The sequence below is a fragment of the Dermochelys coriacea genome, chromosome 2 (genome assembly GCF_009764565.3).
Source record: "Dermochelys coriacea isolate rDerCor1 chromosome 2, rDerCor1.pri.v4, whole genome shotgun sequence".
Lineage (NCBI taxonomy): Eukaryota > Metazoa > Chordata > Testudines > Dermochelyidae > Dermochelys > Dermochelys coriacea.
This window is the reverse complement of record NC_050069.1, coordinates 222,608,710-222,632,841: the sequence shown is the minus strand read 5'-3', so window position 1 is coordinate 222,632,841 and position 24,132 is coordinate 222,608,710. Positions and strand designations below refer to the sequence as shown.

General features: G+C 39.1%; 1 protein-coding gene across 6 annotated transcripts in view; it reads left to right on the top strand.

Moving 5' to 3' along the window:
- DYNC1I1 (dynein cytoplasmic 1 intermediate chain 1) overlaps positions 1–24,132 on the top strand; it is a 267,273-nt gene that overhangs the window by 114,800 nt on the left and 128,341 nt on the right. For all 6 annotated transcript variants that reach the window (XM_038391986.2, XM_038391988.2, XM_043509264.1 and 3 more), the window contains one exon: positions 20,060–20,149. In XM_038391986.2, coding sequence (XP_038247914.1) covers positions 20,060–20,149 — 90 coding nt within the window. The remainder of the gene's footprint in view (positions 1–20,059; positions 20,150–24,132) is intronic.

Sequence of the window (24,132 nt, the reverse complement as noted above, 5' to 3'; positions counted from 1 at the left end):
TACAAACATAGGCACTGTACAAACATATAGTAAAGAGACAGTCCATGCTTCGAAGAAATCACAGTGAAAATAGACAAGACAAATGGTGGGAGGAGAAACTGAGGCTTGGGGTTGAGAAGTGACTTGTCTAAGGTCCCACAACATTTCAGTGAAAGGGAAGATACATGGCATGTCAGTGGGTATAAAGCGAATAATGATAAAAATCTTAATTGGCACTGGCAGGCAAATCAACAATTCTGAATTCCAGGATTGAGACAACAAGAAATGTGTATCTCTGATAATTTTTTCAAGATAAGGGTACTGTTTCTGTGTGGACCACAATGTGATGTGTGGACCAGTTTAGTTTATACAAAGGCGTGCTCCTTTAGTGCTTACAGTATTGGCAGGACCAGCTGGGAGACTAAAATGTAAATTCAAATGAAAGAAAAATCAGCAGAATGAAAATAAAGGATATAGAGATCTGAAGAACTGTCAGATCAACAGCAAGCTTGGCAAAACACTTATTCCTCACAGATGTTAAAGTGTAGCTTCAGATTGTCAGTGGACACTGATGAGACCCAGCCAAATTTCATGGAGAAGGTCATAACACATCTTATATTTCTCAAGGATATTTCAGGAATAGGAATGGTATTTTCTGAGAACGCTGTAATATACAAGAATAGCTCCTATGAACTGAAGTTCTATAGTTGGTGTTAATGTCGGCTCTGTGACATATAGAAATGAAAACTACTCATTAGCATAAAGTAATGAAAGGAAATAATGTTTATATACCAATACTAATGGGGAATTGACAGCAAATTTGGAGTTACACTGTAGTTAAGGCATCAGACCGAGAGCCAGGAGACTTCGGTTCTGTGCCGGACTCTAGAAGCTTCTTACATGGCCTTAAGCCAGTGATTTAATCACTATCTCCCTTTTGTTTCAGGCATTAGGTCAGGATGCAAGAGATCTGGGTTCAATACCCAGCTCTGACGTAGATTTTTCTGTCTGATTTTGGACGGGTTACTTAATCATAGTGGCTTTTGTGGTTCAGACCCTGGATTCGAAATCTGATTAGATTCTTTTGTGACCTTGAGCAAGTCATTTACTCTCTCTGTGCTTCTGCAAAATGGAAAATAGTAATGCTTCTTTTCTCTTATCTCTGGCTTGTCTCTTTAGACTGTAAGCTCTTGGGGACATGGACTGCCTGTTACTATGTGTATAAACAGCATATAGTCGAGTGGGGTTCTGATCTCAGTTGGGACCTCTAGGACTGCTATAATACAAACAATAGTAAGAAAATGAGGATAATAATGCTACAATACCTTGCAGTGAAGCTTAATTAATTAATATTTGTAAAATGCTTTGAGATCTCTAAATAGAAGGCAGTCTAGAAGTACGCTGTATTAGTATTTATTTATTTTACATCTACAGTACCAGTTTGCATGGGAATCAGTAACATTTTAATAGTAGTTCTGCTGCTTTTTTAAAACAATTCATGTTCTAAAAATGTGGTTAAGATTAAGAAACCTTTCTTGTAACACAATTCTATGCTCACACTTTTCTCACTTTTCTAATGCCTCCAGTGCACAAAAGTCAGGAAGAAAATCTTTCCGTGACATGATGGCATTACCAGCTCTTTTTAAGTGGGAGGACTGTACTCCTACACAGCAGATTTTCCCTGTGTTGTGGTATTCGTGCAGCAAAGAGCTGTACTTCTGAAGGGTTTCTTGTGTAAGCTCTTTCATGCTTTTTTTGCCTTGGAGCCTTGTTTTAGACTCATAGCCAAGAAGAGGTCAGGAAGTGCTCCATATTGCAGCTTCTTTTTCTGTATATGTTTTTCTGTGGTTCTCCACAGATCCATGGAACACATTCCCTTCCATTTCTCTCTCTCGGAATAGTTTATGTTTCATTATTTGCAGATGGAAAAATGACAACTTGACAAACAGAGGAGGACCTTTCTATTTAAATCTTAGGCTCCTTTCAGGCTCCAAAGTACTCTAGCTGGGGAACACAGAGAATGCAAAATATGATCATAATCTTTTTGTCCAACATTTTAAAAAAATTCTTCTCCCCAGGTTGGTACACATACTTTTTTTTATTCCACTGAAGGAATCTGCAAATCTTCATGACTTTTAGATTTGGTCAAATTGTTAGTACACTTATTGCACATCAGATGATTGGGTGCGTGGTTTCTTGTTTCATTATTTGTTTATTTATTTTAGAGCACTACATTTTACTCCCCATTTGCAATTCCTTTCCCTTGCTAATAGAACAGAGTGACAATCAGAGAATGCGGGAGCCTTGAAAAGGCCACTAAGAACCCAGCAACCAAAACCATATAATCAGGACTAAGACCCAAACTCAAGCTACATTCCCTGTTGTTGAGGTTTTTTCATTACTGTTCCATACTTTACAGACAAAACTCACTAACCTTTTCCCATTTCCTGACTTTGAGGTTCCAGCTAAGAAATCTTGACAGCACCTAGCAGCTGTGCTCAGCTGTCTCCTTGTATCCTTAGATGTAATTTCTTTTAAATATTAACACAATGTTATTTAGCTGTCATGGAGACACACTGGTGTGAAAAGACTTCTAATATGTGGAGCTAAGAGCTCTAATGGTTGGAGGCATTTGAGGACAGTGTATGTATGCATTGTCTTGCTTTGTTTACTCTTAGGCTACTGGAATGCATCCGATGAAGTGAGCTGTAGCTCACGAAAGCTTATGCTCTAATAAATTTGTTAGTCTCTAAGGTGCCACAAGTACTCCTTTTCTTTTTGCTACAGTAGAGAATTTACAGCGGCAGAGCTGCAGCGATGCAGCTGCGCTGCTGCAAGATCTCTATTGTAACCGCTTGAAGCCGATGAGAGAGATCGCCTGTGAGTTTAACTACTTCAGCCCTGCGAGTAGTGGTAGCTCTGTCAGCGGGAGAAACTCTCCCACTGACATAGCGCTATCCACATCGGTGCTTAGGTCAGTGTAACTTACGTCGCTCAGAGGGGATAGCAGTAAGTGCTAGTGTAGACATAGCCTTAGCTTTTTCTCTCTCTTTATCTTTCTTCCCTCCTTATTAGACTTTATTGTTGTGTCGGAGTGAAGTTCTGCTAGGGCCCAGCCTTAAAGCACTGAAGTCCAGGAGGGCTAGATTGATTCTGTAGTACAGAGGTACTTGGGGTTGGATTAGATGACCTCCTGAGGCCCCTTCCAACCCTGATATTCTATGATACATAGTTGCCTTACGGTTAGAGGGTGTGGCAGAGCCAAGCTCAGCATAGGGCTAAGTAAAGGGTATGCTCTTCTGCCTTTGTGCAAAACTCCAATGGGAGCTTTGTGTGTGGACTGAGTACTGTGTCTGGCACTTAATTAGGAACTGTTGTCCACAGAAGCAGTCGTCATCCACCGTAACGGCCTGATCCTGCTGGGGAAGGGATGCTGAGTACCTTGCAGGAATTCAGCTCCCAGCAAGATCCGACCCCCATTTTCTAACATTCAGTATTGGGCTTTGGATGGGGCTTGTGTTTACTAGAGCAGGTTATTTCATATTTCTAAATGCTTCTATAAACCTACATAAACCAGCCAGGAGGGAAGCAGAGAGCTCACATTCCTGCCTTCGTTCCATGATTTTGTTACTTAAATCAGTCTGTTTATAGAAATTGATGTCAAGGAATCAAATTAAAATACTTTTATTTTTTGTCTGTGTTCATTTGTCTGAAGCCTGGTGGTAACTGCAGTTTAAAACAGTTGTTCTGGTGTTACTTCTCCTCTGCCCCAACACGCCCCTCCAAAAACTAACCCTGTTTGGATTTTAGCCACCTGGTTATAGTTAATTTCCTATTTTAGCCTTCAAAATAGATCAGACATTACACTGTTAAAAACAATTTTCACTTTAGGTATTGAATATCAAACTGGGCTTGTAGTAATAACTGATAGATATCTAGAATAATCTTCAATATGGACTGAGACTACAAAGATCTGTCAATCACTGAGTTTAACTTTAAACACAGATGATTTGAATTCATGTTAGCAGCATGAGGAAACCAAGAAGATGGAATAGTGCTGTTCAGAGAAAAGATGATAGGATTACCTCTGCTGTTAGCCTTTTCCTGCTACTTGTTTGAGATACTAAATCAAGGCGAAGTTTATGAAAAAAGCTACGACCGGGGTTTCTAAATCTTCATTCCTGCTGGGATTTTCATATTATAAATCTGCTGTCAGAAATGAGTGTTTTACTTGTGGCTTAATTTTATGCAGGCACAAACACCTTGGTTCAACACGTTTTGCCAGAGACTGTCTTAGCTGTCTTAATGCAACAGAGTTCTCATTAACTGGGACCTCTGAAAAAGAAAAATGCACACATGCTCTTTTGTCGTTGGCCATTGCTTCATGAGCAGTCTGATGAAAACTGAAATAAAACATGAATTCCAAGGTGGTGTGTAGAAATGAATGTTTGAATCACACAGTTTATGTGAATTATCCATCCCAAAAAACATTACAATCGAGCTTTTGAATGAAGTTTTGTTTAAGTAGTGGAATGTTCATAATTTCTATTAGTTATGCTAAAGCTGTGGAGTTTAGCCAAAAAAAAAAAAAAGCATCATTGTGCGTTTTTTTCCTTTTCTGTTCAACTGTGTGCACAGGGCTGCCAATACAATGGCTTCAGAGAGACTTGTCTAACTTGCTTGTCGTTTCTGCATGCAAAAGGCATTGGGCCAGATTCATGCCTGGTATAAGTCCTCTGTCTTTGCAAAGAATTTGCATCATTGGCTTCAATAGGAGCTCTTTATACAAAATAACTGCAAAATCAGGCCCAAAAAGTGATCAACATCACAGCATTTAATTTGCTATCAGATTTTGCATTATTGTCCTGTTCATTGTAGATTGTTTTATATTTGCCTGTGAGAAGATTAGCTTTGCAGCATGCCTGGGTGAAAATTTTGCTTCCAGGAACTTAGCAGTGGAAGCATTTCTTTGGGTTTGACTCATAGGGCAGGAATTAGGATCTTGAATTCATGTACCAGAGAATCTCTGATCATGGGGAAAGGGAAAGTTGTTGCTCTGCGATTGAAGATATTATTCCCAACAAAATTCCTATTTATGTATTGTTTCTGTTTGACCCTTGTGTAAGTCCGAGTTCTGCTAAGAAAAACTAGCATAACTGCAGAAGATGCATAAAGAGCTGTGCAGAGAAATGAAATTCTGTTTCATGGAGGATTTCGACATTTCAAAATTTGTTTTCATTCCACTTAAGAACAAAAGCTCAAAAATGTGAAATTCTGTCAGAAAGAAAATTGGAAAAAAAATTGTTTTGGCTCAATAGAAACAATTTGTTTTGATAAAATTGAAATGTTTCATTCAACATCATAATGTATAATACAAAATTAAAAAAAAATCAAAATGAAACATTATTTTGAAAGGAAAAATGGATTGTTTCATTTTGACAATGTCAAAGTGGAATGTTTTGACACTGCCAGAACTTATTTTTCCGTTTTTCTCCCACCAAACTGTAATTTCAGTGAAATTGACATGATTTCATACAGTTTCAATTTTGATGGAACTGTATTTTCTGATGGAAAATGGTTCATTTGAAGTTTTTCTGATCAGCTCTAGATATAACATTCAACTGATGAAATGTAATGTTGTTTTGAATTACCTTAGCAAAATGCTTTACTTCCAATAAATCCACTGATATATGCATAGTGTGTGTCCTTCAATCATTATCGTAATTTAGTTACTGAATGAGTTGGGGAAATCTAGGTTCACACTTATAATTTAGGAGCCGTTTGTGTTATTGCTAAAAAGAATATACTTAGGAACTAAATCCAGGAAGTTACATCTTTTATTTTTGTACTAAATCTACATAAAGCTGGCTCCTGAAGTTCAAATGAAACAGCACGGAATAATGTATTCAAACTTGTTTTCATTTGTCTTCAGTTAACACCCAGTCACTCATTAGTAGCTTTAATTTTCTGTTTTTTCTGAAGTTGTCTGAACTGAGATGTTTACAGTGTTTTCAGAAGGGGAGGAGGATTTTGCTTTTACAGTTAGCCTGTTGTACAGCACTTTAAAGTGTACATTTGCAAAAGTGTGAAGGTATAAAGTATCCCCAGGAGTGATTTTCCAGATGAATTTGAATTATGGACTGGAAAAAAAGGAGCCATACTCCAAAGGTCAGTTGTAATACAGAGTTTAAATAATGCCTTGGATCTAAAATCTGTGTGCCATACACCTATTTAGATTATTTGAGGGCGCTGATCTTTCTGAAGTCTGGGTATGATAATTCTGTGGAGTTTAAAGACAGCACTATAGTTGTCTGAACATTATAATCCCCAAAGCTGGAGAGAATGAGCCATATTAGATTTTTTTAAAGTAATAGTGTAGACTTATTTTTTAATGTCACAGTACCAAATTTTCAAAGGCCTCTGAAGTGTTTGCAGGAAAAAAAACATACATGTACCTATTTGTATATGAAAAACATGCATTTCCAGGTGGGTCTGGGTCTCTGCGTGCACAAACCAGCTGACTGCATGCTTAGGATGAAGCAGCAGTGAAAACACACAACAGTGAATTAGGAGGATTCTGTTTCCACATCTGGCTGTAATTTTCTGTGTGATCTTGGGGAAGTCGTTGAACCTCTTGTGCCTCCGTTTTCCCCCAAGTAAAACTGAGATAAATAATAGTCGCTTTACCAGGGTGTTCTGAGACTTAATTCACTAATGTTTACAAAGTAAATGAAGATTCCTGAGTGGGTGGAGCTTCTGTTCTCCCTGTCTCAAACAAATGAGCAAGGGGGGAGGGATATTCAATGAAATTAAAAGGTGGCAAATTCAAAACCCCGCAAGAGAAAATACTTTTTTTTCCATACACTGGTGCAAATCAGGAATAATTCCAGTGACTTCAGTGGAGTTACACTGCTGTAAAACTAATAAAGTGAAATCAGAATGGGCCCATATAAGTAATTAAAATAGCCATATTTTCATAGGACCCTGACAAAATGCATGTGCCAAATGAGTACTGATCATTATTGGTTTAGTATGTTGTGCAGTGCCCTGGGCTTGGTGAGAGCAGGGGTGGAGCTGAAGGTGATGTTTTTATTAGTACAGTTATTTTTATCAGTTCTTTCTACACCACCACAAGTCAAAAGTCTTTACAGCATTTCCTCTTTCTAAGATGTGTGCATAAATGTAGGGGTCTGAGTGCTCAAAAATTGCAGTTGCAAAAGTGCAAGCATAAATGTAGAGGCAACTTTTGAAAATTTGGCTTTAATTCATAAAGTGCCAGAGAATGAACAAAGACACGTTTGAAGAAAAGATAGTTGGAAAGTTAAGCACTGATCTTGTAAATGGCTGTACAAAGTATGGAGTGGTTTGGGGTCCTTAGGATGAGAGACATTAGGGATGAAACCTCCCATTGACTTTAATAGGTCCAAGATTTAATCCTAGGTACTGAATCCTGCTTTCAGTGAAGGCAATGGGATTTCTATGATTGACTGCAGTGAGATTAGCACCAGGGACTATGTAAATGTCAGATGATAATATTGTATACAGTGTTGTGGCTGTGTTGGTCCCAGGATAGAAGAGAGACAAGGTGGGCGAGGTAATATCTTTTATTGGATCAACTTCTGTTGGTGGGAGAGATAAGAGAAGAGCTCTGTGTAAGCTTGAAAGCTTCTCTCCCTCACAAACAGAAGTTGGTACAATAAAAAATATTACCTCACCCACCTTTTCACTCAGGCAATATTATTGGTTGTAGGATTTTTAAAATGTGAGAGCAACTTTTGTTTTTCATTTACAACTAGTGTCATATATAGTGGTAGCTGATTATCATTAACACTTATATTTTTGTGATTTAACAGTATTTTTATTATTTGAGCATTTGAAAATGACTTTAACAAGCCCACTCTACTAAACTTTCCACATGACTCTGTGTCCCTTCCCAGAGTTGGAATCCTCTCAAATTATTTCTAGGGCTGTCAATTAATCACACTTAACTCAAGCAATTAACTCAAAACAAATTAACTCACTTTAAAAAATTAATCACAATTCATCACAGTTTTAATCACACTGTTAAACAATAATAGAATACCAGTTTAAATGTATTATAAATGTTTTGGATGTTTTTCTTCATTTTCAAATATATTAACTTTAGAATATCTGGCATGTAAATATTTAGCAACGCTGGCTACAAAAGTGCCATTTGAACACCTGTTCTCACTTTCAGGTGATGTAAATAAGAAGAGTGAAGCATTACCTCCTGTAAATGTAAACAAACTTGTTTGATTTAGCGATTGACTGAACAAGAAGTAGGACTGACTGGACTTGTAGGCTCTAAAGTTTTACATTATTTTATTTTTGAGTGCGGTTATGTAAAAAAAAAATTCTACATTTGTAAGTTGCACTTTCACAATAAAGAGATTGCATTACAGTACTTGTATGAGGTGAATTGAAAAATACTATTTCTTTTGTTTATCTTTTTTACAGTGCAAATATTAGTAATTAAAAATAATAAGAACTTAAGAATGGGCCATACTGGGTCAGACTGAAGGTCCATCTAGCCCAGTATCCAGTCTTCCAGCAGTGGCCAATGCCAGGTGCTTCAGAGGGAATGAACTGAATACGCAGTCATCAAGTGATCAATCCTCTGTCGCCCATTCCCAGATTCTGGCAAACAGAGGTTAGGGACACTTCAGAGAATGGTTCTGAATCCCTGACCATCCTGGCTAAAAGCCATTAGTGGACCTGTCCTCCATGAATTTATCTAGTTCATCTATAAATGATCACTGTAGACCTTGTATTCTTGTTGTAATTGAAATCAATATATTTGAAAATGTAGAAAACATCCAAACATATTTAAATAAATAGTATTCTATTAACAGTGTGATTAAAACTATGATTAATCATATTTTTTAATAATTTGACAACCCTCTTTATTTATTCTAAATGGGATTTTCAGTAGCGCAGTAGCATTAGTGAGGATAACTTATTCCAAGTTTTCAGACATTGTGAAAAACTGCAAGGCTTAAACTATTCCATCTTCCTCCATGGAAATATCTCAGTCTGTAGAAAATGCTTTCTCTCTCTTTTCCTCTGTGAAACACTGCCAGGAATTATGTTATTTCATCAGAACAACCAGGATTCTTTACAATCGTGCTTCCTGGTATAATTAGATGGGGAGTTTGAAGTCTGTCAATGCTGCTTTAGGGGTTTTGCCATTTAGCTTTGCTTCATTACAGCATTTTATTTGAAGGACCAATCATGCCAAAGAAAATTAAAAGTCTCTCACTTTTCTTCCTACATTGCATCTTCAAACTGGAATATTTTAAAACACAATAGAATTGCACATCAGTTTGGAAGAGAGAGTGGGAGGAATCAGTGGGGGGAGAGAAAGTTATGTCTTCAGTGGGGTTCTGTGCAATTTCATTCTCTGGGGATTGAAAGGCTTTTAACCAACTCAACGTTTCAACCGCCTGAGAGAAGAGAAAAAGAACCATGTCTTGTCTAGACCGACCAGAAACTAAAAACAAGGGACACTTTGAATTTTGAGACTCTGACCACAACTGAAAACTGTACTCAAGCCAAGTAACTGGAAAATCAGTTTCTTGGGTTAAACAAATGCTTCCCTTAAGAATCACAGGCAGCCTTCCATTTTAATTAGTAGAGAAATTATTATATTGTGAGGCTCTGAATCTAATATTTGAACCAATGCAAAGACTTGCAGCTGGGGCAGTTAGGAGGGTAGTTTAGCCAAATATGGGACTTTATGAGATGCCAAAGGAAAAAAACAAACAAATATTCTGAGGCATTTTCTTGCCATTTGGCTGTGATAGTCTATCATTTGTCATAAGATGGAAAAATAAGGTCTGCCTTCCTAGTGCAGTGGCCGACTGCACCAGAAACAGAGCCAACTGCAAACACAAAATCCGGAGGGGGCATGGAGCTGGAGCTCAGCAGTGAAATCCTAGACCAAGAGATGGATATGGAAAACCATGTTCCAGGAGTAACTTTATACAGTAACCTTTATGGAGAGCATTACAGAGAAATGTTGAGTAAAATTCACTGATGGGGTACTTAAATTAAGACAGAACTACAGAAAATTGCAGCACAAATTTTATAAATAGGTATAGTACCAATATGGCACGTATTGTAGGCATAGGATGTCATAGAAACATGAATATCCTTGTTAGCCAATCAGACTCCAGTGCTTCTTATATGTGCAGGGTGACCAGATAGCAAATGTGAAAAATTGGGATGGGACGTGGGGTGGGGGGGTGTAATAGGAGCCTATATAAGAAAAAGACCCCAAAATTGGGACTGCCCCTATAAAATCAGGACATCTGGTCACCCTATATACATGTGAAATGCAGGTTTATTTAAATATAAACATCTTTTCACTGGAGGGAAGATGGTTGAGGCACTGGACTGTATCTCAGGAGATCTGGGTGTAATTCCTGTCTCTACCACAGATTTCCTGTGCTACACTGAACAAACCTTTGCCAGGACGGTCATTACATAAGAAAAAGGAAGAGCGTGGGTGATGCTTTTTAGCATGGGTGATTCTTTTTAAGCAGAGGAACAAATTATTAAGTTTTTATGTCGCAAGAAACAGGAAGTCAATATATGTGTCTCGTATTGGTACATATGTTAAATAGGGATAATAATACTTACATACTTAAGAGGGATGCTTTTAGGCTAAATTCATTAATACTTGGGTAAAATGCATTGTGATCCTGAAGACGAGCATGTTATAGAAATACTAAGCATTATCATTATTAATTTATGATAAAATAAAAATATTCTTTGAAGATTGAGGAACACCTGTTTGACTCCACTAAAAGTAATTTGATTCACACAACCTGTATTTTTGCAATCTGAAGCTGTTTTGCTTTCTCCTGTAAAAGACGGGCACTTTTCCAAAAAAATTCACCAAGGAACTTAATGGTGCTAGCTCATCGGTTCTTGTGGTTCTGTCAATCATTTGTGCTCCTAGAGAACTGTAGTTAGAATGAATGGAATCAGATGTCTTTCTATTTTTCAAACAATCAAAGCTAGCCAACATGGAAGGTTTTATCCCTCAGTAAGTATGAAGCCACCATGAAAACACAAATCCGCCTCCCCCCTTTCCAACACAGAAGTAGTTCCATGGAGCCAGATATTCAATGGGGGTGCTAGTTTCACCCATCATTTCCTCTGTCTTAGGTGCTCTCAGTAAAGCCAACTCCTAATGATCCACACTTCTATTCCCAGTCCTTTCCGTACTGTTGTGATATAATATTTTCTGGGATCTTGTCCTCCTATTTAGCATTTTTCCTCCTTCTCTTCCCTTTTTGTGTTATGGGCTTAATACCATGAAAAAACCAATGGTTCTCTGTATTGTGTTATAAGGACAAGTTGATGTGGTTGGAGTCTGTTGGCTTACTGTAGCACAGTCTTTGATGAACTTCTAGAAAGAACATGATACTGCACTTCTTAATATGGTTCTGACCCTGCGAACATGCATGTAAGTAACTTTATGCATGTGAGTAGGGATTTACTTACATGCATGAAGTCACCCATGTGCATAAGCATTTGCAAGATAAGGTCCTATATGTTTAATTCATTTTTCACTTGAAAAGTTGAGAAATCATTCCATGAAATTCTGATCTTGAATTTATATCATTCAGCACATATTTAGGCAAAGAATTTTTCACCTCTGTTTTTCTTGTACTAAGCAGTGGACGTTATTCTGCGCTTTGGCTAACCAAAATACATTTCAGTAGGCTTTTCTTACTGCCAAGGTTTGCCGGCACACAAGACTATTTCCATCTGTGATGTCTAAAGTGTACCCACTGTACATCTGATCTCACATCCCATTTAACAAACAAAATCCACAGATGAATTAATTCCCTGCTTATTTCAAAGAACTGCCTAATGAAAGTGGGAAACTGGACTTATTTCCAAAATATAAATTGCTCTTTTGCCATAGGAGAAATCAAGCCAGATTTCAAATGATAGTTTTTCAAACATCTACAACATCAGGCAGTCATAATACAAAAATGCAAAATATGTTTGAATATTTGTTGCATATTTTGCTAATGATGCAAGTAATATAATCTAAAAGGAAAGATCATGGTTACGCTCCCCCCAATGTATCTGCCCGCAATATCCAACTTGTTTCAGATCCAGACATGTCAATATAAACACAAGCCTCATTTTTCCTAGCTTGGTCTGTTTGTAATTCATTCATATCAGAAACAGCAAAATTATTTTGTACAGTCATACGTATAATAATTATGCAACTATTTCTGGTATTTCACAATTGCTAGTATCAAATGTGTGTGAAGAACTTGGATTTGTTAGAGTTAAACATGCCATATATACAGCTGATTCTTTATATCAAAGACCATATATCAAAGACTTTGTATAATAACCTACCAGATTCTCATAGACACAGTAAAATATATTATTTTGATGTGACTAAATTGTTATTTTAAAGGTATGTTATTAATAAAGGGATCATTTGTAACTACATGGAATTAAAAATTGTGCTGTCAGTATAATTCAGCATAGCTCTTGATACAGAAAACAATACACAGGAGTTGTGACTTCTTAAATAGTCTCAAAGGTGCAGGTCTGTGGAGGTGTAAATCCCATACCTAAGAGAGCAATGCAGGGCATGATGCCTGCTGTTGAATTGGTGGTGCATATCTCAGTAGGCAGGAGCTTTGCTTTACATAAATCTTTACAAAATATTTAGCTGCTTGGTAAACTATTTGAGCAGTAACACTGCTAACTGCATAGAAACAGAAACCACATATTCAAAGGTAAACATTCAAAAATTAGACAGTCTAACATGAGAAACACACACCTCAAGAAATAAAACATAAACAAACGTCGTCTTGTATGTAATCTTATATGTGATTACATTAGATTAAAATTAGATTATAAACTCTTTGAGCCAGGAAACATTTTCTTTCTATTTGTCCTGAATGTGCCTACTATGCTTTTTCATGCTGCAAAACTAAATAAAATAATAATGATTCAAAATCCTTTAGCCCAGATAGATAATAAATAGTTCAGTCTTATACAGATGTGGGGCCTGATTTTCTGGGACAGCCTTTATTGTTGTGCCCTCAGTGAACTGTTGGAGGACTTGGTGACACCTGGACGTTCAAACCACCTATTTCCAAGAGGTAGTCATATGTCTAAGTGTTACCACTTCCCCCCTCAGTTTCTTGTGAGTGTGAAACTGTGAGCACTGTTGTTTGTGGATGTCAAAGTGGAGGCCAGGTGGTGGCCAGCAGAGAATCAGGGCCTAAAATCTATCCATCTATGCCATGTTAGAAAGGCGTAATCTAGGCTTAAATCCAGCAAGGTGCAGTTAGGTCTAACTGTCTTCCTCATCAAGTCACAGAGCTCTGAACTGGGGAGGAAGAGCTTGTTAGGTCTAACTATGTCAAGCCATTAACTCTGTCAACCAATCCCTGGTCTGGTTCCGTTGTCTAAATGGCAGAACATCTTGTTTAACAGCAACAGGTAACAGAACCATTGACAATGAGAAATGTTACATTTACAGTGAGAGGCTGTGTGCCCTAGTGAATGCTGCCCTTCTTCTCAGGAGACCTGGGTTCTATTCATGGCTCTGATACTGGCCTGTTAGGTGACACTGGGCAAGTAACTTCCCTTCTCTGTCCCTCAGTTTTCACATCTCTGAACTGGGGATAATGACACTGGTCTCCTTTGTATAGTGCTTGGAGATTTAGGGGTGATAAGTGTTGTGTGACAACTAGATATTACTACTAGCACTAACTCTTTTCTAATATGGTTTCTTTCATACACATCAGGATTCTGATTCAGATTTCACTTATTTGGCTTTTATACCAGGGGCTTCAGTGGAGTTAATCCTGATTTACAGTAGTGTGAATGGAGGAGCAAACTACATGTGTTTATGCTGTTGAAAAGTTACTTTTCTAAACATACAGCATACAGGGCAGAAGCCCACTTGTGATCACAACCCATGGGCCCACCTGCATGTGTATGCATACTTACTGCCACTGCATATTCCAACAGCGTAACGAATAGCTGGGCACTTATGAAGAAATTCAGCTATTGCCACATAAAACTCAAGTGATAGGACTTTGCCCAGGGGATTCCCTCAGAGTGGGATGGAATCCATGCTCCCAGCCTGCAGGTAGGACTGCTATTTCAGCCTATACCTCTCAGCAAGTGATTGTTTCTTTTCTGGGGCCCAGACAACAGGGCCCCAATCCCGACTGAACCTTTGGGCACTACCATAATATAAATATTTACTATTACTACTACTACTGTAGTAGAGACCATTACCCCTCTATCCCCTAACCAATGGGTCACTGGATCTGTCATAAGCATGGATCTGTTAGTCCTTCCACAGATTTACCCCCAATGGCTCCTTCTCTGTGGGCCTATTTGGGGCAGGCCTGGGATGACTCTTCTCCGGGTGGCCTCTCCTCTGTATCCAAACTTTTGTAGAGAGCTAAAGTGGGGCTGAAGTGGTCCCCACGGCTTCCCCTGTGTCCCTTGCTCATAGGTGAGTTTCAGCTCTAACTACCTGTTTGTATATGCAGTGGTAGCAGTTATGTGTTCAAATGTGGGTGAGCCTGTAAACACACTTTTGATATGGGGGTTATCCACCACCCTTCTGGAAAAATTTGGCCTGGAATATTTCAGATCAGATACTTCTGGGGACAGGTATTGCTATAAAAAGATACTAAAAACAATTTAATCTCTTATTTCACTAATAGTAAAAGACAGTAAAAGTGTCAGCTTCAACTCTCTCCCTTTGAAATGCAAGGTACAGTTCATCCACATGGCTACATTGAGAAAATTAGAGGTATTGTTTTGATCACCAGAGAGAGAGAGGTGATGGTCTCTTATTTTTCAATGAATGCCTCAAAACATGTTGAGAATGACTTAAAAATTCTATTTTTAGATTAGTAGTTTATTTAGTTTTAGAGAGCCACAGTGATGACTCAAAATCAAGTTATACAAAGAACTCTATTACCAATACACTTGATCAAGACTCAGTTTGAAGCAAAGGGCCATTGAATAGCCCTGACAAAAGAGAGATGGTTTGTGGGTTGCAAAATGACCTGGTTCCTATTTGCATGCACTTTTTCTTGGTTTTAAAATTTAGTCAGAATATAGAAAGCCACAAACTTTCCAATAAGAAAAGTATAACATTAATATTACCTTTGTCACAGCTTAGAAAAATACAGGAAAATGGACTCAGAACTTTCCTATGTTTTTATGCAAGTTTAGTTTCAAACCAATATTCTAAACTATATGAATGAGTGTGTATCCGAACATCCAAAAGAACCATCTAAGGAGAATGTTAAGGATGCAAAGCCAAGCAAAGGTAGAAATGCCAGAAGTAAGATTGCCTGTGCACTCTTAATTCAGCCCTTTTTGAATATGCATTGTGGGAAGGGACTGTCTTTTTTTCTGTGTTTGTACAGCACCTAACACAATGGGGTCCCAGTCCATGACAGGCTGCTAGGCAAGACAGTAATACAAATAAATAATAAATAATGACATAATCACATACTATTTTTTTCCAGAGAACTCCTATATCATTCAGTGAATGTGTTTTTATCCTCTTAATTCAATGTGTGGTGTCAGGCCTTATTTAATACATTAGCCAAACCCTGCATTGAATTCTCTTATCTTCTCCTGGGTGTTTGGTTCGATGGCATTCATCACCATAGTATCTGAGTGCTTCACAAACTTTAAATAATAATTTATCTTTACATCACCCCTGTAAGGTGAGGGTATTATTAGTATTATCCCCATTATACAGCTGGGGGTGGGAAACACAAAGCAGTAAGGCCAAATTTGTCAGAAAAGTCCAGTAATCTTGGGTGCCCAACTTGAACCACTTAGGTTTTCAGGGTACATAGCATTTTTTATTGTATTTTGTAAGTTCAGAGCACTGCTCCAATTGACCTCAGCTGCAGCTTTGAGCGCTCAATGCTTCTGCAATTCTGAGCCCAGGAGTCTCATGTTGGGCACCCAAAAAATGAGGCCAAGCACTCAAAAGTTAAGAAATTCCAGAATTAGGCCATAATGCATATGCATAAGGGGGTTGTATTAATATTCCATAGACAATCTTAATTGTGGCATTTCATATCTTTTTAGTATTTAGCTTTGCAACCTTAACATTCTCTTAGGGCTTGTCTACACTGCAACATTGTTAACAAAACGTTTGTCTTTCTGGTACTTAAAAAAGCCTCCCCACGAAAGACAAATGTTTTGCTGCCGAAAGTGGCAGTGTGAATGCGGCTTTGTCGGCAGGAGCACTCTCCTACTGACAAAGCTAACGCCACTTGTGGGGCTGGAAGTATTTTGTCGGAAAAAATGCCAACAAAATACCTACAGAGCGCGTTCACACACGCTGACAGCTGCGTAGTGTAGACAAACCCTAAATGTAGGTTTGTTTGAGTGTGTGTGTATATAAACATACTGAGTCATGCATGCACCTTATACCCTATGTGTAATTTATTGTACACCCTTAAGAATCCCACTCCAGCAAAATTAATATACTGACATATGTGTCAGTATACAGAAATTTTCAATTTTTCTTAGAACAAGCATTTCACATATTGTAAAAATATTTGGTTATTTTTCTTTCTGAAATTGAATCTAAAGAAACAGCATTTATTACATAAAATGACTTGCATTAAGAAAGAAAGCTTTTTGTGTGCAGATGTAGAAACAGAACTCCCAGTATTAATTTTGCATATGTATGCTTTAGGAAATAGTGCACACATGTCATCTTCTGCTCATTTATACATTTTTTTTCCTTGGTTAACAGATCATTCCCAAAGGGTGGGGGAGGGGGAGAAGCAGTGGAAAAATCTACTTCAAAAAATACCAAAGTAGAATTCCACGCCTGCATCCAATAGTCAAGCCTGCATTTCCCCACAGGGAGAGGCTGGTGGGCAGAGGAGTCATGTTGAGCCCACAATGGGAGGGTCAAGGAGCTGGCTCCATAAATGAGTTTGGCTCCTCTCATCCTGAAAGTTGCCCACAATACCATATCCTATTTTCACTGCATTGCTGACCCTAACTGTTAAAGCATCATGGGTCAGGCCCCAAAAGATCATGAGCTGGGTCTAAAAATCATGAGATTTTGCAAAATAATAAATATTGTTGGGGTGGTGGTTTTTTTGCTTTCTGGGATTTGAGCCTTTAGGGTGAATGTTTGAAGCTTTTCTCCGCAAACGTGAGGGAGAGAAAATCCCTTATTTATAACAATGAAAGCAGAGGTTCTCGTGTAATCATTTAACAATGGGAGCTGGGGCTTTAAAGAAAAACACCAAGTATTGCAAGACTTGCAGTAAAACTGTGAGGCAACATTGCATTTAAAATATATATGCGTGTATTTGCATGTGTGTGTGTGTGTGTGTGTGTGTGTGTGTGTGTGTGTGTGTGTGTGTGTATCAGTATTGCCAACCCTAAAGTTTAAAAATCCTGAGTTAACCCCCAAAATGATGAGAATTTTTTAAATTATTTTTTTTAATCTTCTGATTTTTGAATTCTACCTGCCCACCCACAGTGTATGTGACAATTAGTATTGCCAAATTTATTAAGGCAATTTTGGCTGCCACTGCAGGAGCTCTGCCCCCTACCCAGCAATTAATTCTGCCCCCCCACACCAGCTCTGCTCTGACCAGCTCACATCAATTCTACACCCTTCACCTCACCTCTGCTCCCCTGTCATGCCAGTGGTCTTCGTCACCCCCTCCTGGTCTGGAGGGATTGCTGTGTGGTCCCCTCTGTCCCTTCCAAGCTGGGTGTTGTAGGTGTAGGGGGAGGGGCAGAGGGGCCATCCTGTTCCATTGCTTACAAGGTGGAGGAGGGAGCAGAACTTATTTGAGCTGCTGAGCTCCATCTGTTCCCTCATCCCTTGTCCTCCCTTCTATGCGCATGGCTCCTGTAGGGAGGAGGATGGAGCTTGCCTGCGTCTTTCAGCAGCTCTTATTGGCTGCTCTTCCTCAGGAGGAGGGGCATTCAGGGAAAGCAGCCAATCAGAGGGACTTTCCCCCCCCCAAGTCAGGACTGAAAATCTGGAGGGGGTTGGAGCTTTTTGTGTGCTCCCCAGCTGGCTGCAGTGCCAGCTCTGTGCTTCTCTTCCACCACAGGCTGACCGCATGTGTGTGGGGGAATATGCTGTTGTCTCCTCCTGTCTGAAAGTCCTCTCCTGTCCCCTCCCATTACCTATGGCAGTGGGTGTGAGTTACTGATGGATCTCACGCCCAGACAAGAGTAAACAATGGACCCAGCAATGCTGTGGGGTTTCTTTGCAGTGCCTGGCTGCTCCACATGCTGTGCCTGTGACATCAGCTAGTAACGAGCCTGGGCTCAAGTAATGAGATATTCCATAGGCATCAGGGAAAGGTTCCTGGGCAGGCGAAATGGTACAAATGGTCTGCAGCCCATTATGCTGTTGAAACCCAGTACAACTGTGCATCACTGTTGGCTTAACACAGCTTGTCAGCACTGACATCTTACCCAGAAGGAAAAACTGACTGTAGCCACCTGCATTAGTAGAAGGTCCCAGTAACTAAGCAGTTTGATAAGCATGACACACCACAATCCTGCTTCCAGGCCCTATGTGAACACGCTGGTGTTAGAATTGCCGGATGCCACAATTGCAGCATATACGGGTACATCATCAGGTCAGGTATCCAATGAGCATGTCCGGAGAAGTGCCACACAATAGAGAGCCATATGGTAATAGGCAGACTGATGGCAGAGTCGCAAAGGAACCACAGCACTTTCACAGAGGACTTCCATGCTGTGGATACACTTGACACAGGTCAAAAGGTATAGGAAGTCAGAAGACACACTATGCATTCTCCCATGTAAAGAAAGACTCTAATATTGTGTTGATGCTCAATTATCCTGCTTTGTGCAGCTGTGGAGACCAATGCCCTTCCCCCAAATCATTTCCACATGATATTTACTATAGCCCAGTAGCTCATGTATGACTTTTCGTGGTTACCTTAGATCCCTGTTCCACATTGTCTGTTCTTAGCCTTTCAAATTTATTGCGTTTATAAAGCACCACAATATCTAGGCTCCAATTTGTGTGTATGGAACAAAGTCATGCAGTGCAGACTACTTTGTCTTGATTATGCCTCTTTTTCTGTACACCACCATCACTTTTCCAGGTGTGTGCCTTGCTTTGTGCAGCACCTGTGAACTGGGGAGTGCATTGCATTGCTTTTGCTGGGAACAGGACAGAGCTCACGCTTTGGTGAAGTTTGGATTGCTTTTAGAGCTTTTGGGTGCAAGTTGCATTCTTGTAATCTCCAGAGCACTGAGCATTGGTCTGAACAATCACATCCCTTGTAACTTCAGACAGACATAATGAAAAGAATTAACAGTTTTGCCCTTCCAGGAAAAAGGGGAATATATGAATGAGGGAGGGGTACAGAGAGAGAGAGAGAGAGAGAGAGAGAAAGATTTGCATACGTTAGAAAAGGGCAATAAAACATCTGGCATTAGTAACTGACATGTGTCAATTTTAAGCGTTCATTAAATTCATATTAATGCAAGAACAGTTCTTAAACTCCAAATGCCACTTTTGGTTGCTGTGTTCTTCCATCTGATGGTGATGACTTTTCAGAACTGTACTATGCTTGTTTGCTTGCCACTGGCATCTGACCTCAGGTCAGACTTCTATTTAACCCTTTCCGGTAGGTCAAAAGACAAATTAATCTGGTGAGAATTGAATTGGAAATGAGGTGTCTGGATAACAGGTGTTCCACTTGTGGAATCACTGCCAGACTGAAACGTGTTTGCATCTATTCCTAGACCATCCAAGAAATAATTTCTGAGGTCAGAGAGACATTCTTAAAACATTTGAGATGGAAAGTTGCCACAGGGAGTGACACTAGCAGGTGTTTTATGCTAAAATATTGTCTTTCTGACTTTTGAGAACTTTCTGAGAAGGACATTTGTAGGTAATTTATTTACTTACTAACAGGTGCAATGGCTACAAGTTGTCCAAGAGGAACCTCTCCCCCTGAAATGGAATGTTACAATTCTTTATTTCTTTTTCTAGAGGATGAAGATGATGATGAGATTGTGGAACCCAAAGCACGAAATGACTCAGAGATGGAAAATCAAGAACAGAAACATGAGGTGAAAGAAGGTATGTGTTTAAAAAAAGGATTTTGTTACCATTATTAAGTGCTCCGTCCTGCAAATAGTTAACATCATGTGTAGTGCTTACTATTGGCGGTAGTCCCAAGTAGCAGCCCAAGAAATTTGAAAACAATAAATAGTTCCATTTACTCAGATCTAGATTAATGACATAAAAGAAATATGGTACAGAAGGATGCTGTTCAGACAATTTTCCTGCATTATATCAGCAATTCTCTGCAAGTTGCTGAATACCGTGAAAAGTGTTCAGTGTATGTTGAGTCATGGACTTTCCATTCCATTGCCACATAAAGGGAATCCCAATGCTTATATTTGGAATCTAGGAGGCAGAGAGACATTGGACGGATGTGAACAGAAGAAAAAAACCCTAAATAGAGTCCTAAAAATATCTATCTATTTTAGTTTTCCACATACTTGCAAGTGAGCCATCTTTGTACCTATGTTATTATATCTGAATGAGTGCCATCACTAACATCATCTAGTTCTTTGTTACAGTTTAGTCTAGTGGAAGTGTTTCATATTGCCACTGACTTCCTTCCTTGACTAGCAAAGGCCAGCTCTCATGTGAATGATCAATGTGTAAAGTTTTGATGGCAATGGACTTTGTGACACTCCCACCGCAGAATTCGAAATAGAGCATGGTAGCGGTTGCAAATGACATAGTCTTAGGCGAGTGCTAAAGCGCAATGAATAAATAGAAAAGAAGTACTTGTGGCACCTTAGAGACTAACAAATTTATTTGAGCATAAGCTTTTGTGAGCTACAGCTCACTTCATCGGATGCATGAAGTGAGCTGTAGCTCACGAAAGCTTATGCTCAAATAAATTTGTTAGTCTCTAAGGTGCCACAAGTACTCCTTTTCTTTTTGCGAATACAGACTAACACGGCTGCTACTCTGAAACCTGTCATTATGCAATGAATAAATTCATTCTTGCTGGACAGTAAACGAACTTGACTTGTGGTAGCAGAGATAAAATGGCAGCACATCGATGGTGAGCATTAAATGATGTGAATCAAATGATATTTGATCTATTTCTCTATCTTTTCACCCCTAAACAATCCTGTTTGCCTCTCTAATGCAATCCCCCTTCTCGTGCTCTGAGCAAAACTCAGAGTCTGAAGCCATCTTTTGTGTTTCATGGAAGTGATTAAAACCATGTTACAAGTCAAACAGGAGTTTAGAAGAACATTTCCTGCCAGTGCTGCACTCTGTGAGCCTTATTCAGAATTAATGGCTTTTCTGCAAATTAGCACATAATGGGTTAAAAGCATGTTTATGTTGGCATTAAGTACTCTGGCTTCTTTTTTTCTGCAAGGCAAGACAATATTTTGCAAACTTTTTAAAGAATCTCTAATAGATATTATAGTGGCGCCATTCACACTGCTATATAGTAGTTAAGGCTGTGTCAGCACTTCCATTATAAATCCTGTTTTTCAGGGATTTATAACCCAGCCGTAAAAATTTGCTCTGGGCTGAAATTTGGTTTCAGCTCAGGGAACACTTTTTTTTTTTTAACAGATTTAAAACAAAATCAGCTTGGGCTTGTGTGAGTTATAGGAGTGTAAAGTGTAAGAATCATGAGGGAGAGAAAGAGAGAGAGACAATTTTTTCATGTGTATAACTCAAAAATGGGTTCAGTATTAAAAAAAAATAGATTGATCCTATTATGTTTCATTTTCCTCTAAGCCCGCAAGGCAATAGTTACATATTTTCTCAGAGTTTCAGGTATTTTCCAAAGGAAATCAGAGTTCTTCTTCATGAATTATAGGTGACCGAGTATGTGAGTGTGCTTAATTTTACCTACAGGAGTAGTACCATTGGCTTCAATGGGACTAATCACATGCATAAGTGTGTTCAGGATCAGTATCTGTTATTGGATCTGTTTCATAGTGACAACAAAGGCTAAAATTCATCCACAGTATAGTGGGCCAGCTCAATGCTGTATGCACCACTTACGCCTCCCTTAAGGACTGCACTGAGGCACCAAGAGTAGCAGCACAGAGTAGCAGCACAGAGGTGTCTATGCCTTTCTATTCATCGTGGAGAGGGCTACTTCACTGGCCCCATACAAGCGTCCACAGAAGATCACATTGGGGGCAGGCAGGGAAGGATCCATTGACCTCTGTGAGGATCCATTGACCCCAATACTTCTCACAACACACAACTGGCACACAGAGACTGTGGCTGCTATTCCCAGGTCCCATCATTCTGCCTGCCATTCGCTTCATAAGAGACAGTCCTTTCCCTACAGAGTTCTAATATAAGACCCCAGACCTGCAATTTACAATGTGTAGGAGGAATGCTGCATCTGTGTGGAGATCCACCAACATCAACAGGCCCCTGCATAGGTGCAGCAGTCCATCGAGCATTTAAGTGGCAAAATCAGGGCTTTGGACTGTCCGTCAGTTGTTCAGGGCAAGGATTGTGTTTGGCCTCTAACCTTTTATCTGTTTTGAAGTCAGTGAGGCTTCTCATGGGAGCCACAGTCCAATTGTGCATTGTAAATTTCAGGATCAGGGCCTAAATAGACAAGACAGATAAAGGAGACAAGACAGGAGAAAGAAAGTACTATTATCCTCATTTACAGATTGGGAACTGAGGCACATAGAGACTGAGTTGCCCAAGGTCACACGGGAAGTTGGTGTCTGGGCTGGGAAATAAACCTAGATCTCCTGAATCCTGGTCCACTGCATGTTGTAAATAATCAGATCAAATCAATCACAACAAATGGTGAACCTGTGGAACTCATTGCCAGGGGACGCTATGGAAGCCAAAACTATAACTGGGTTCAAAAAAGAATTAGATAAGTTCATGGAGGATAGGTCCATCAATGGCTATTAGCCAAGATAGTCAGGAATGAAACCCATGTTCTGGATGTCCCCAAACCTCTGACAGGATGACAGGGGATGGAGTACTCAAAAATTGCACTGTTCTGTTCATTTCCTCTGACGCATCTGGCATTGGCCACTGTCGCAAGACAGGATACGGGGCTAGATAGACTATTGGTCTGATCCACTATGGCCAATCTTATGTTCTTATAACTTCTGGATCATGTCCTATTTGAATATTTAATTATCATTGTGATGAAAGAATCCCTTTGTTGCTAAAATCAAAGTATTATTCACCATATATTCTGCCTTCCTTGAACCTTTTTTTTAAAAAAAAAGAAAATTTAACCAGAGATTTTTACTAAAGACAGGCTCTAATTCATCAGGCCCAATAATAGTTTTGAAGGTCTATCTAACTGAGTCACTGATGTGCTTAAGTGTTCATTTACCTAAGGACTGGAACATTTATTTATTTATCCATTTGTTTTCTGTGGAAGAGGGTCAGAAGTAATTATAGGTAAATAATCCACATTTTATCATCTTCAATGGAATGTTTTGAAAGGAACTTCAATAGAATAAAATAAAAAAATTACATTATATAGTACCTCTGCACTGTATTTAAACATCGATGGACCTAACCTTGCTTTCCTTACTCAGGCAATGCATCAAAGTCAAGCTTTAGGTTTTCAGAATCAGGCCCCATGCTGTGTGTAGAAGCAACAGAAGACAAGTTCAAAAAGAGTCTGAGACACCCTGCTGTGGACAGCGAGCCCTTACCTTTAAAATGCCCTGGCTTTTGACAGTTGATCACACAGACCCTTAGAGGAAAAGTTCATTGACTTTAACTAATTTGTTAGATAACTGCAAAAAAATAATCTTAACCAGAAATAGAGAAATTAAATAAAAAGCTTGTAAGGGCTATTCAGAATACCTGAAAATAAATGTTACCGGAAATGCAGCTGAATGGCCCCTACCAAGACAAACAACAGAACTGTAGTCAGAAACACAGGAAAAATCAATGGGATATGAGGCATGTTCTACCAGGGTTTGCTCAGCACCTTACAAGATTATGTCAAAGATTTTCACAGCTCTTGTTAGCTAACAAATCTAAAGGTTGCATGGATTTACACCATGCCCCTCGCC